General features: G+C 40.0%; 1 protein-coding gene across 1 annotated transcript; it reads left to right on the top strand.

Moving 5' to 3' along the window:
* Window positions 1-1,628: 1,628 nt before the first annotated feature.
* LOC119654954 (esterase FE4-like) lies at window positions 1,629-9,612 on the top strand. The gene is made up of 9 exons (XM_038060611.1): window positions 1,629-1,925; window positions 1,989-2,132; window positions 2,202-2,541; window positions 2,619-2,821; window positions 8,493-8,655; window positions 8,718-8,896; window positions 8,971-9,133; window positions 9,190-9,316; window positions 9,378-9,612. Exons 1-9 carry the CDS (start codon window positions 1,713-1,715, stop codon window positions 9,556-9,558), a joined length of 1,713 nt encoding a protein of 570 aa, XP_037916539.1. The 5' UTR covers window positions 1,629-1,712; the 3' UTR covers window positions 9,559-9,612.
* The last annotated feature ends 5,364 nt before the right edge of the window (window positions 9,613-14,976 follow it).

Below are 14,976 nucleotides of genomic sequence, written 5' to 3'. Positions count from 1 at the left end.
CAAACTAACTTCAGATATTTCCAAATCCATTTCAGATTCAGACTTTTCAATTTTTAATTCGGAATTTTTTCAATATTTCATTATAAAGTTTTCTGTCAACTTTTTACCACTCGATTATTTGTTTGAATGAATTGAATAAATGGATAATCTTCATTGATAGATTGGCCATGAAAGACGGATTGGCCAAAGGATTGTCTTCAGAAAATCTAATTATGAAACTATTTCTTGAAAAAATGGCGACCCTATTACAGACCGAAATGTAAGCAATTTTATTGGCAGCAGAACAAAGTGAACAAAAGTGGGGAGGACAGACTATTCGATTCCGTTTCATCAATCAGTTATCATTCTCAGCACTAAATGGCAACATCATATCGAGCCAGCTGGTATAGTGTTGCCAGCAGTTGCTATTGAAACTTGACCAGCTGAAAGAAACCTTCCAGATGTGGGTGACAAGGTACCTGAATATCGTTGGTAATAAGGAATCTAACAGACTGGCTCACCAAGTGTGTGGCTCCATAATGGTGAGACGAAAGGCAGCATTTGGCACCAGGCATCCCTTTTCAAGTCCCTTTCTGAAGGGTGAAGTTTCAAAGGTTTATGCTATCCAAAGAAGAAATTTGAATTCCTGTTTAAAGGGGTAAATCTTTGTGAAAGAGCCCGGTGCCCCTATAGTGGCCCTTCTATTATCCCTTAAGAAATGGAATATGAAAACCCCTGACAGGACTTTTATCGGAACACTGATCCTTAAACTATCATATGAAAAAGCTGGGGTGCTTGTCTTCAAGAGCCAAGAGGAAGACAGGCAGATGTCCCTACAATTCACTTCACTTGACAAGAAGGTACCTCGGTATGGTTTTCTTCAACGGAGGATCTACGCATTATTTTCCTCTGAAATAGGGTCTCTGATTGGCAAAATCCTTTGAATGTCACAGGGAGAACTTTTCAATAGACAATTTTCGAACACAGCTCAGTGGGCCTAACGAAATGTAGTGCTAGTAGCTTTTCCCCCATCAAATTACACTAACTAACTAACTACATGATAATATTCATTCCTAAAGGATGGAATTACGCTTTTGATCTGGAAAATTATTATAGTAAATGTTTCCAATTCGGTAGCGCATCGAAACTGAAATAAACTCGTTACAAAAGGTCACTGATCCCCTGTATGGTCGGGTCCCCCATATACTGTTTTGTATCGGTCCGGATGCAGATGGATTATGATCGGCAAAAGCTGTTTCCTATTTGTGCTACTCACTGGTGCAAAACAAATTGGATTTTTCAAATTAAAGGAGCACGCTGGACTTACTGCGGAAGCAACATCCTTCAATCTAATAGTGGGCAAATTGAACATGGTCACATTCTAGTCTATGTCAAATACGAACATGTTCGTTCAAAATCTCTGCTTAGGCGACATTACTTGTAAATATAGTTACATGGTTCAGTTATAAATTAATCGTCAGCCTCCCTCCCAAGCAAAAGTAGTAAATTTTATTTCTCAAAAGTATAAAGTCAGCTATATGACCTTATTTCATTATATTAGGTCACAAAACTTCATAATTTATTACCTCCACACTGAGATATAAAAGGCATTTATACTGAACGTTTTACTATTGTCGTGTTGCATTTGAAGCATCTAGGAGGTGTACTCAAGATAGCAGATAGCTGTTTTTAAATTTCATACAATTACTGCATAGTGCTGAAGATTTCAAGAAATGTTGGTAGTTATTACCTTCGTCGTATTATTAGCCGTTTTCCAGTCAAACAATGTTGTGAACTGTGAGTCTGCAGATTCAGCTCCTAAAATAACACTACCGCATGGCGGAGTCCTGGTTGGGAGCTATATGCAAAGCGCGGAGGGCAAGCAAATAAGAGCTTTTAGAGGCATTCCGTACGCTAAGCCTCCTTTGGGAGATTTAAGATTCAGAGTAAGTAGCAGTTATTGATTTTTTTCAGTCACTGAAATACCTGTTACTTCGGTACATTTACAGCGTCCACAGCCAGCAGAGCCGTGGACTGGCGAGAAGCTTGCAAACAGCGACCCAACAAGCTGCCTATCAATAGACACCTTTGAACGAGATTTCAGAACACTGGGAGACGAGGACTGTCTATATCTTAATGTGTACACACCTGCCGTAAGTTAAATTTAAGGGCTGGGTTCGCATATTCATATATCAGACGAAATATGTATTAATCGATTTCAGGAGAAAACTAGTCTAAAACCATTTTCGGTCATGGTTTGGCTTTTTGGTGGCGGATGGCTGTCAGGGAATGGAAACTCGGACCTATACGGACCTCAACTACTGTTAGATCATAACGTTATTCTAGTGTCAGGAAACTATCGCCTTGGTGTGTTAGGATTTCTCAGTACAGGAACCAGGGATTGCCCTGGAAATAATGGATTAAAAGACCAGCTAATGATGCTGAAGTGGGTGAAAGAAAATATTGTTGTTTTCGGAGGAGATCCAAACGATGTGACTATATTTGGGCAAAGTGCAGGAGGAGGTAGTGTTGGGCTTCAAATGTACTCATATTTGTCAAAGGGTGAGTTGACATTGTGGATGTTGTATGGATTACATGTAAAAGATATCAAATTCTGCTTTTTGACTTCATCATTGCAGGTTACTTCCACAAAGCTGTATTGCAATCTGGGACAAATTTTGATATATGGGCAGTTGGAGAAAAATCCGTTGTACTTGGACGCACCGAAAAGATAGGGAAACTTGTAAATTGTTCGAAAATAGGAGAGAACTGGAAACCTCTTATTGATTGTCTTCGTACGAGATCAGCAGTCGATGTTGCATCCACTATTAAGAAGCTATTTGTAAGTGTTAAAAATTTCGCAAAAATGTTTTCCTCTTGAAGATAAGGTATTATGAATCCACAGGTGTTGCAGGAGGCAAACTAGTGGGTGCTGTAATCAAGCACAAGCACTCATACGGGCCAAATTCTGGATAATCAATTGTTCTTATTCCTACGTTCTGAATTTTGGATGCAACTGTCACTCTCAATCCTGCTCCAGCGGTATTATCTAATTATGCTCATGCCATTTATTCTCTCACGAACGGTGACAAAATGTTAACGAAGTAAGATACAGAAGTGAAGACTGCTGGTTGCGTAATATTCACAACATTAGTCGAACATGGGCTGCCAGATTTCTATGATAATAATATTCGCTATTTCCGCGTCCTACCAATTGAATTCTCCCATCGTATTACCGCCGCCTTTCTTGAAGTTTCCCTTCCAGGGTGTGACGTACAATTTAAGTAATAAAAAACCTTAGTCTATTTTAATATCGAGGGTTTGGAAGAAACTCCTTATTTGCTGTTTTTTCGACGCTCGGGTAACTTTACTTCAGTATTGCATATCCTCAGTTACGTATGTAGTTTCACAAATTTCACTTTATCGTCGTTAAACGATCTGATCTTCAGAATATTCCGATCCATGCCATCGTATACCTAAAGTAGACAAAAACACTAGTATTAAAAGCAGTGATAAGTAACATGCTTTTCGTCCTTTTTCAATAGCTAGGCTGGTACCTCATCTGTTCTGGAGGCTTTGTTTCAGTGTGAGAAAAGTATGGCAGCTTCAACATCATAGGTGCTTTGCCTCATGACCGTCAGGATCATACTGTTTACTTAGCATCAGGAACAGGATAAAGGATAAAGAGAAAGATGGAGAGGAGATGTACGTCATTCGTACGTGATTCAGATGTGATACGTTATTCAGTCGGTCACAAACTATTAATCAACTAACTATTACCTGGCTTACTTACCACCCTCTAAGCTATTCTGATGAGTATCTTTTGGTCGTTACACACTTCAATCCTCCGTTCCCTCTTCTGGAGTTCCTTAAGACTATAGTATTTACTAATAATTATCTTGCCTCTTTCTTTATTTGCTAATGTTTACTTCAAGCTAATAACGACAAACAACTTAAATACCTTGCTTCGCTAGTGTTCTGAGAATACGCTGACAGGAGCCGTTAGCAAACGCCACTCAATAGCTACTACACCATTTTAAGACCTCGATGTAAGCTGCTCCTCAATATCGTCAATAGTCTTTTCAAAGTGTCTGATTTAGCCATGTGCCCCTCATCTGACTTTATATCGGTCTAATCTTTCTTAATGCCCTTTAAGTCCGTCACAAGAAATATCCTTTGATGTAGCTCCGTGCTTTGGACTCCCTTGCTTTCCCCCCAATTGCGACGGTTTCACTGTTAGACCGGTACAACGCAAATTCTTATTATCTTAATTCTTTAACTTCCATTGATATCCTTGATATGTGCAATCCTTTCAAGGATTGTAACTGTAGTTTCTTGTCCCTTTTTCTGACATTACCTCGAGTACACATAGAGGAGAAAAAGTGACAAATCCAAATATTAGCTTGACAAACCAATAAGAATGAAAACAAGTCGGGAAACCAGAAGCCAGACGCTTCAGGTATGAAAGGTTTTGTGTATTTCTTTTATAAAAAGATTTGAGTGTGCATTTGTCCCATTAGCATGTAGCACGTAAAATATGCATATATGTGAATATTTTCACTTTTGATTGATATTGACATTCATAGTCTTGAATTTGCAGAGGAGCGACAGCTTTGACCTGGTGTAACTTTGTTAAGAATAGTGCGACCACCAAATTTGGCATGATCATGCTCTATGCTGTAGCCTAGATTGCAGCAAAATTTTGTGATTCTGAGGTCATCCTAAGGGGGGTTTCCCGTCAATTATTAAAAATTATAGGAATGCACTATTATTAACTTTATGTGAACAGGTATTGTTATGGAGGATATTTCGGAGCCTAGGCACCATATAGTGGCAGCCCCCTGATTTTTTTTAAATTTTTCGGTTAGGTAGTTTCTGAGAATGGGTTCGTTAAAAAATGATCACTTTCAACCCCCCGCACTTCCCACCTTTTCAACAAATGTCAAAACTAAGACCGGCTTCGAAAAGTACTAACCGAGACCTTTAATTTGATACCCCACCTGGCTATATTTGATGAAAAAAAATGTACACCCCCTTTTGCATGGACCCCCCTTAACTTCGACATAAAAGGATGTAACTCGCTGTACGCGTGAGCGTTCACAGTTCCCACCTTTCTACCAAATGAGGTGCCAATCGCTACAACCGTCTCCGAGAAAAATGCGTGTGGCCGACAGACAGACAGACAGTAAACCGATTTTAATAAGGTTTTGTGTTTACACAGAACCTTAATGAAAACTCATGGAAGTTTGATAGGTTTGATAGAGCCGCAGCTTCGGGTGCTAGGGCTTTTACTCTACTTATTTTACTATCCCGTAAAATCTTTCAGAAGTATCTTCAGAGGAGGCCAATCTGCTTAATATGAAACATAGGGCCATCCCTTTCCCTTTTTCACGTTTGTTATATGAGACTACTTATTAAAACCGATTTGATGTCTGTCTGCCTGTCCGTCTATTATACAAGATTTACTCCGCAAGGGCTAGAGCAATCATCACGAAGTTTAGTGAGAATAAACCGCTGCACGTGCAATGAGTGGCATCAAATATGCGGAACGCAGGATCTATTTTTTTCACTGAATATGGTCATGTAGGATATAAAATGAAATGGCTCAATTAGTGCTTTAGTCTTTTTCTTATATTGGGTGAAACATGGGAGTGTGAGAACTCAAATGTGTGCCCCAAAAAGTGAAACAGGTCTGTTATCAGAATCTATCCAACTGAAGAATCTGAAAAAAATCACAGTAATGCAATCGATACAAAATCTAGGCCTCAAAATGCATCCCATTACCATATCAGTTAAAATAATAATAATAATTTATTTGGAAACTCCCTTAAGTACATTCTAGAAGTAAGAAATTTGGCATCTGTATAATTGGTAATATAACACAATTCTGGGAAGTTTGAGGGAAATCCAATTATTATTATCAAAGTTATAGAAAGTCAAAATTTTATATTCCATGTGAATTCATTGTAGTCCAATGGTTGAGCCCGCTATCTACTAATGCCGGGCCACACTAATTTGAATAGGAACTGGCTCCGCTGTGCTCTTCAGCAAATGGCGGGCTCAGAGCCACCATTAATAAAAAGTATTAGCATTAGCTGAAACTAGTCTAGTCCAAACCTGGCGTTTTCGAACAATAATTTATTCCTTTTTCGGGTTTTGAATTAATCATAAATAGAGCACAGGTTGCACCCTGTAGCCGGTTTCGGTCACATTGCTCCTTTATATCTGAAGCGTTCAGCTTCCAGTATTTTGACTTGTTTCCATATAACCCAGCGAGCAGTGTGCTTTTAACGTGATACTTAAAGTCCCTACCGAGGCTTTCATGACTCTCCTTTTAAGGAACAATAAAAATACCGCTGATGATTTACGTTCTTTCACGAAGATTCTCGCCCTCCGCGAGAGGTCAAATTTTTCATTTGGTTTCAAGGGTTCACCCTTGCTACTATTCAGAGTAGACATGAAGTGGATGACCTAGTGACAGGATTGGATAGTATAGCTTCAAGGGTTGCAGACGTCGCAGTTCTCATCACTCCAGTAATAAATAGATAACTAAACCCTCAAATTCGTGTTAGCAATTTCTGACTATTCCGATATTTACTTTGAATGTAAAAAGCTCAAGACTGCATCCAAGTGGCCGCCGTCTGCAAACTTGCCGATAATTGTCATGGCTAGATCGTTCCTTAATGTTGTATACATTATCGAGAGGTATTACAAGAGGGATGTCCGGATAGCTGAGTGGTTAGAGCGCAAGGCTGTCGTACGGAAGGTCGCGGTTCAAATCTCACTGGCGACAGTGGAATTTGTATCGTGATTTGACGTCGGATACTAGTCGACTCAGCTGTGAATGAGTACCTGAGTCAAATCAGGATAATAATCTCGGGCGAGCGCAATGCTGACCACATTGCCTCCTAGTTTACCGTTACGGTCTTGAATGAAGTGCTCTAACACACTTCAAGGCCCTGATCCAACATGGATTGTTGCGCCAACGATTATTATTATTATTATTATTACAAGAGGGAGGGAAGGAATCTATCCCTATGGGCCGCCCCGAACACATCCTGCCTCAATAGACTTCCTTCCGACCATATTATGGACCTTCCTCCACTCCAATATGCAGAGTTGGCACTTGGGAATGTACATATATTTTATGAACCGATATACCACACTTTGCAGTCCTTTTCTCTTCCGATCAACATAACTTCCACGTACCAAGCATATCCGGTATATAATATGATATCCGTTCCCTCGAATGAATGATTTTATTCACAAAAATATATTCATGATAACTGTTCAGTCGACCTTCTACTCTTCTCCTTCTCCTTTCTTTTCTCTTCTTTGTTATGATTCCTCCTTGGCAGTGGTGTTGAGGTTGCTCTATTGCCTCTTTTCTTGAGAAACAGTTCTAGTCAACAAGCTGCTCCAGAATTTCAATACCAGTGTTCTGATCATGTGAAAGACAGATAGACACCTTGGCCGTAAGATTTTGTGGTTTTCAACGACTTAAAGCAAAACTTACAGGGGAAGAAAATTTCTCCTTAATTTGATCGTCCTGATAGATTATTATTGTCATAGAAGAATAGAAGATCCATCAATCGGCTCCGACATCCTTCGTGAAGATTGTGCCGTCACTGACCGAACCTTCCTTGCTGCCATTTGACCCGACAAGTTGGGACTATCAGTCGTAGCTTGGCTTAGCATTTGAGACGATCTTGCTTTATGGGCTCCTTCATCACAGCCAATGGAAAAGCAATGGATAAATAGGACATCGAATGCGCAGATGTGTTCACCTACCTCTAAACATGACTGACGTAAAACATTGAAGTTGACGAAATTGAGCGGGAATACATATTTTAATAAAATCTTTTTCTCAATCCTCCCGAAAAGAAGAAGAAGGGCAAGTTAGCTTTCCAATATAAGTTTATAATAAGACCTAATTGCTGTATAATTCCGAAACGAGGAGACTGGCGTAGGCATTGAAAACCCAAACCTATAATTTTCAACGTCAAATACTATGTCGTATCCCGGGCCAGTGCGAACGGAATCCGGATTGAAAATCTGATGAAACTCTCAGCTATAACCAAAGTCCTCCGCAGAAAGTACGGGTTTCGGCCCGGAATGAAAATGATCAAGTCCACATGAAATAGGAAAATCGACCTGATTCTGTTAAGGACTCCATTCCATGTCCCTCAAGAAAACCCGGACCCCATATGATGGGTTTCATTATGTAATCCTCCAGCTGTACCTGATATCATAAAATTGCATAAACTACAAATCGTATAGATTAAGCGTCGTCATAAAGAGTTTTTGCCGTTTGATATCAACAAGTTGTGCAATTAGAGTTCCAATTTTCTAGTTGGTAATGGAAGTTCTTCGAGACTTATCGTAAATCTGATGCATTATCAATGGCTTCAAAACTTGTGTGAATAAATTCACTAATAAAAGACATTTCAATTTCTAATGAAACAAATCTCAATGTGCCGAGCTGCTTTCAATACCAACAAATTCTATTTCAGAAATATGACATAGATCCAGCAGTCGTTCTTCCCGCAGTTGTAGAGCCTCCAAGCGAAGAAGCTTTCTTGACAAAGCATCCACGCGATTACGATATTTTGCCAAGCGCAGCAGTTCCAGTGATAATAGGCATCTTGAGCGGAGATGGAATAGTCAAATCAGGACGTAAAGACTTGAATTGAAGAAAAAAGCGTATGCATAATATATCGGTAAATTGCTTTTTGCAGCTTTGCTCAACCTCAAAAAAGAGGACTTTACTGAGAAGTTTAGTGAAGCTATCCCGATAATCTTGTATTATGACAATAAACCCAATGATATCCAATACGAGATCACAGGACGAATTGATGACTTTTACTTCAAAAGAGTACATAACTGGTCGAAGAAGAACTCCTTCAACTTGACAAATGTATGGAAAATATAACATTCAGTTTCAAAGCACTTTCTGAAAAGATATGAATAATCCTGGGCGGACTATTTTAGCTTTTTACAGATGGCTGGTTCGCATGGGGTATGGATAAATTTTTACGCAATAGGTTCGCTACTTCTAAGAAAACTAAGGTCGGAACTACATATGCTTATTTATTCGATCATCGTGGGCCCATATCAATGAGCGTGTTTTTTAAAGCAGGGCCTGAATACTATGGTACGTCTTCAAAGCAAAGATCGCTATTTATCTATTGTATTGTTTAATATCTTCAGGAGTTTGCCATACGGACGAATTACCATATTTGTTTCGGTACAAATCGCTCGACATTCAGGGAAACAAGAACGATACAAAAATGAAATGGGCCATGCCGTACATGTGGACGAACTTTGCAAAAACAGGGTGAGTTTTGTCTTGCTTCATTAGCTACAGCTATTATGATTTATTAATTATTTCTGTTTAGAAATCCCACTCCTGAAATATCCATAATACCTAAGTGGATACCCGCGGAGAAATTTCCTTTAAACTATGCGCATATTGGACGAAGGACGGCTCAGGACTGGACTATCCTGTCGAACGAAATAGGTTTACTTGAAGAACGCGTGCAGTTCTGGAGAAATATGGAGCATCTTTTTGATTGCTAAACGTATCTCTGAATAGTAAATGCAAAATTGCAGATATCGGTTCGTGTATTATTTATTGAATCTGCCGGAGGAGTCTGAAAATAAATTGCAAAATTTGACACCAACATTCTTGACACCACTCACTAATTATCCTATCATATTATAGAGAAGAACCTTTTATTCCGGACTAAGTTTTGCCCTTTGGTTTATTAGCCAGTTAAAGTTACTAACCTTTACAAGCATGTAAATATGCTGTTAGCAGGTTAGGTATCTATCGAGGTGGAAACTTATGCATTTAACTTCCTAACTTCGACGAACCCTTTAACCTTCAAATACATGTATGACTTTTTCAGTGTAAAAGTCATGTGACGGTTCAAATCTCAATGTAAGCAGAGAGATTTGTTATTGCGACTGGATTTCGGATACCAGTCGACTCAGCTGTGAATGAGAACCTGTGTCAAATCTGGGTGATAATCTCGGGCGAGCGCAAAGTTGACCTCCAATAGGATATTGTAATCCGGTCTTGAATGAAGTGCTCTAACACAGTTCAAGCCCTTATCCTAAAATATTCTTTCTGATTAGGGTGGGTACATCCATTTGGTTTAGTCATCTGATAACATGCTGCCATTGCGTAGGGATGAAACATTCCCTAGATCGCCGGTGATGATAGCACAATATTTTTTGGTACTGCCCTAGTACCTTGTACTCGTAATAGCTTCATTTGACAGATTGGTCACTTCATTAGTAACATCATTTACTGATCAGGCAGTGCGAAAACTGGACTGTTTTGTGGACATACTTCTTGCTTCCTTTACAATTAAGAGCATTCTGTGGCAAATAATATCCAGCGAACAAGTGGCGAGATATGACGATGGCTCATCAGGTGATTTGTCACTTAGGACGATGCCCACCTTTGAATGAGTATTATTAGCCGAAATAAGCCAATTCCGAGTTTGTTTTATCCCTGCCTTCAAAGCCAGGCTTGATATTCTATTCCCTCTAAAATTTTGCAGGAAATTGTAAGCTGTTCTTCTGTTACAGCTGGAATATACTTCGGTGGCTGCTCTCTTTCGATCACAATTGTATCGGCTTGGTGTGGAAATAGATGTGTCACTATCTTTCATAAGAAAGCTGAGCTTAGTCTTGACCACTTTATAAGATTCTCCCCACGTATTGGAGTCATTTGCTCTCTCGGAATGTCCTCCGTATTCAACTTTTGAATTCTAAAGCTTCGTCTTGTGCCTCTTGGACAACATATTGTCCTGCTCTCCATTACACTTAACAGTACAGCTTGATGTTTACTGTGTGTGTAGTGTATATTAAGTTGCCAGGTGATTTCCCGTATCAACTACTTACGGAGGTAATACCTTTCACTGCACCCATCCTCGTTTGCCCAATGTATTGGTACCTCTGACATCAATAAACATAATATCCAGTGACGAGAACACTTCCAGCAATATCAGTCCCTATTTGAAACTTAGCTTGCCTACAACGAGTTGTATTTTCTGGCCCAAAAGATCATCTAAATAAGCTTTTTTAAACTGCTTACCGCTTTCTGTGGCATGGTCCTTGCCATAAAAAGACGGATCCTTGCACAACATGCATTCAAGGTATTTCTGGCAACAATTTGCCAAATGCCCTTTTCCAATATACCATCTACATTTCAAGAAATTTTCGGCGCTGGGTCTTTGGGGAACCCATCGCAGTTTGGACAATAAGGTGAGTTGTCCAATTTAGACCTGTGCAGGTAATAACGGTATCATCCATGGCCCTTGAGAGACTGGATGAAGTCAGTAGTGTTACACAATAGGCTTCTTTCCATTAAATAACTATTGACAAGAACAGCGAAAACCGTCAGGGATTTATACTGTGTCTAGATATCGGATACCATTCCATTCAGCTATGAAGCAGTACCATGATTAAAATCAGGGACGAGCGTAATGGTGCATACATTGTCTTCTACAAGGTACCCTAGTTCTGTAGCGTATCGATATAATCTTGCTCTAAAACGCTTAAAATTGGATTTTAACACCAACGATTATTATTATCATCATTTGAGGTGACCAAGAATGGCTTGGTAGCAGGTTGATCAAAAGCTGATCACCATTACTCCAGTAGTTGAGTCTTTTTTGGAAAAGATACATCTCCTTGGGATGGAAACATTATATGCTTGACGATGCATTGCGCTATATGGAAAGCTCTATCCGTGCTTGCCTTATTAAGCTGGTCTAACCACATCGTTTTGTTCAGTAAAAGTTTTGGCTTTCGACAAGCAGGTTTTCTGCTTATATGGTTCAAAGGTGGTACTCGCTAACTTGCCAAAACATATTACGCATGAGAGCAGGGCTCGTACCAGACTTCCTTTTGAGATAAGTCATTAGTTTCGTTAGCGTTTGGAATACCTAATTAAGCAAACATTTCTAACAGGCTCCGCGCAATTCCGGTCCTCAAATCCCCACTCAAGGGCCCATGAAATAAAGTCACTGGCAATCATCGCTTCCAGTCTACTTGTCACACGTACTTTGCTTGAAAACGCCTGCACTGATTGTGACGAAGTCTGGTAAACACAAACTCATGTAGACTGTGAAATGGTCGGCGTACAGTGAAAGGTATGATTTTACGTACAAAGAATTTTTTTTTGACAGTAGTATCAAATAAAAGGTCTCTATCAGTACTTTACGAAACAGATCTTCGATCGGTTGCGAAGTGAGGGGTTAAAAAGCACGAACTTAAAATGAGAGAAATTTGAAGAAAATAGGTGGTGCCTTTATGTATAATCTAAACCTCAAATACATCCCACTCCGATATCTGCTCAAATAAATTTAGTAATATTATAATACTATAAAGATTCAATTTAATTTTAATAAATTCATTGCAGGATTACAAAACGTATACCAGAATATTGGAAACTTTTAAGGGAATCCTATTTGGATTATTTTTTTCCGTCATATGACGAAGTTGATTGAGACTCGAGATCGAGTTCAAGTTGATCATTTTTCAAGACACGAAACGATCTACTTCGCCAACTGCGCCAAGTATCAGGTAGTTTCATACCAAATATTGGATTTCCAGTCACTCTTAAAAGTGCTTCCATGATAAACAAACGTGTTTGGTAAAATTCAAAATAAGTTCCGTGTTTACAAATAGAGGTAAATACCTTTCTTTTAGTACCTAATTTATTACCAATACGGTTTACTATAATTATCCTTTTCGCTCTTATGGATATATGTTTACTACAAGGGACGTTCGGATCCTTTACCTATGTTTGTTTAAAAAGGACAAAAGGCAGCTGCAGTGGCGAAAGAAATTAATAAGGTTTTGAGATCATATCTCTGCAATGAACCCACAGTGCAACGATGGTTTGAAGAGTTTCGAGAAGGTAATTTTTGCTTGGACAATGAACCTCGTAGTCAACAAGGTAACAGTGCAGATGGCGAGGAACTGCGAGAAGAAGTTGAGCGGAATACATCGATAACAAAGAGAAGAAGCAAAATACGCAGAGTTGAGGCAGGCTTTTCATTGGTGATGCGACGTAAGAAGGAACCGTTTTTGAAGAGAATTGTGACTTATAATTAACAAGTCGGGAAACCGGAAACTGGACGCTTCAGGTACGAAAGGTTTTGTGTATTTTTTAGTACGTAGCACGTAATATATGCATATATTGTGTGAGAATATCCACTTTCGGATGATATTGACATTCCTAGTCTTCAATTTGCAAAGAAGTGAAGGAGAATGATCACTTTCAGCCCCCCGCACTACCCACCTTTCTAACAAATATCAAAACTAAGACCAGCTTCGAAAAGTACTAACCGAGACCTTTAATTTGATACTCCACATGACTATATTTGATGAAAAAAAAAAAATGTACAGCCCCCTTTTGCATGTATGGGGACCCCCCCCCCCTTAAATTCAATGTAAAGGGATATAACTCACTGTATGCGTGAGTGTTCACAGTTCCCACCTTTCTACCAAATGTGGTGTCAATCGCTGTTACCGTCTCCGAGAAAAATGCATGTGACGGACAGACAGACAGCGTAGCAGTGACCCTGGATGTGAGGAATGCATTCAATTCGGCCAACTGGAATCTCTGTCGAAGATTGGTATTCCCGCTTATCTTGCAACTATTGTCAACAGCTATTTACAAGAACGGAGGCTTTGGTATGATACCGATGTACCCCAGGAGTACCTTGTCTCCGCAGGTGTCCCACAGGGCTCCGTACTGGGCCCACTACTGTGGAATATCATGCACAACGAGATACTTAACCTTCCCCTTCCAGAGGGAGCCACGGTGGTGGGCTACGCCGACGATATAACGCTGGTTGTGGTTGCAAGGAACTTCGAAGATGCTGAGTTATACTCATGCGAAACAATCACTGCTGTTAAGGGTTTGCTAGAGAGTTCTGGTCTGACACTTGCGGAGGAAAAAACGGAAACGGTTCTCCTTATCAAACCCCTAAAAGAAATTTTGCTCATATCCAAATTGGGAATCATATCATCACTTCTAAGCCTGCCATGAAATATTAGGAGTTATGATAGACGGGAAGTTTAGCTATAAGCATCATGTGCAGTATATTTATGATAAAGCATCCACTGCGAGTGTGGCCCTGGCAAGGATGATGCCGAACGTGGGAGGACGACGACATGCTTCCAGATTGCTTATAGCTAGGGTAGTGTGTTCGATACTGCTCTATGCAGCTCCAGTTTGGGGAAAGGCATTACAGGTTGCATTTAACACTAACGAACTGAGTTCAGTTTACAGAAGAACAGCCTCAAAGGTGTGCTCGGCATTCAGGACTGTCTCAGATGATGCAGAATTCGTCATCTCTAGAATGATGCCCATTGACATCTTGGCAGATGAGATGACAAATATTTATAATGCGAAGTCTATCTCCTTGATCGCAGACGAAGAACGCCGAAAGGGAGATCTCTAAATAGATGGGCAAAGCATTGAGAACGCTCGGGAAAGGGTCGGTGGACACACAGGCTCATCCCTGCCATCAAGGAGCAGTTGGAGAGATTAATTATAATCTTACTCAGTTTCTCACGGGGCATTGAGGATACCGCCAGTACCTGTTCATATTTAAACTATATACCTCGCCCGACTGTCCAAACTACGATGGAGTCCCAGAGGATCCAGAGTATGTATTCTTCCACTGTCCAAGGTGTGTGGAGGAAAGGAAGGACCTAGAGGAGACTCTAGGAGAGGTGCTCGTACCAGAGAATCTGGTGCAAAGAATGTTAGCATGTCAGGAAGGCTGGGATGCGGTCAATTCTATGGTCGTATCTATCCAGAGCAAACTGCGAAAGGCAGAGAAGAATAAAAAAGTGCAGTTACGTACGCCGCGTAGCTAAAAGCTAAAATGAGCTAACTCCGCTCCGTGATGTATGATAATACAGTACGGTGGTTGCACGGGGCTTGGGGGAGTCGGGGGTGATTTT

The sequence above is a fragment of the Hermetia illucens genome, chromosome 4 (genome assembly GCF_905115235.1).
Source record: "Hermetia illucens chromosome 4, iHerIll2.2.curated.20191125, whole genome shotgun sequence".
Lineage (NCBI taxonomy): Eukaryota > Metazoa > Arthropoda > Insecta > Diptera > Stratiomyidae > Hermetia > Hermetia illucens.
This window is presented reverse-complemented; position numbering and strand designations above follow the sequence as displayed.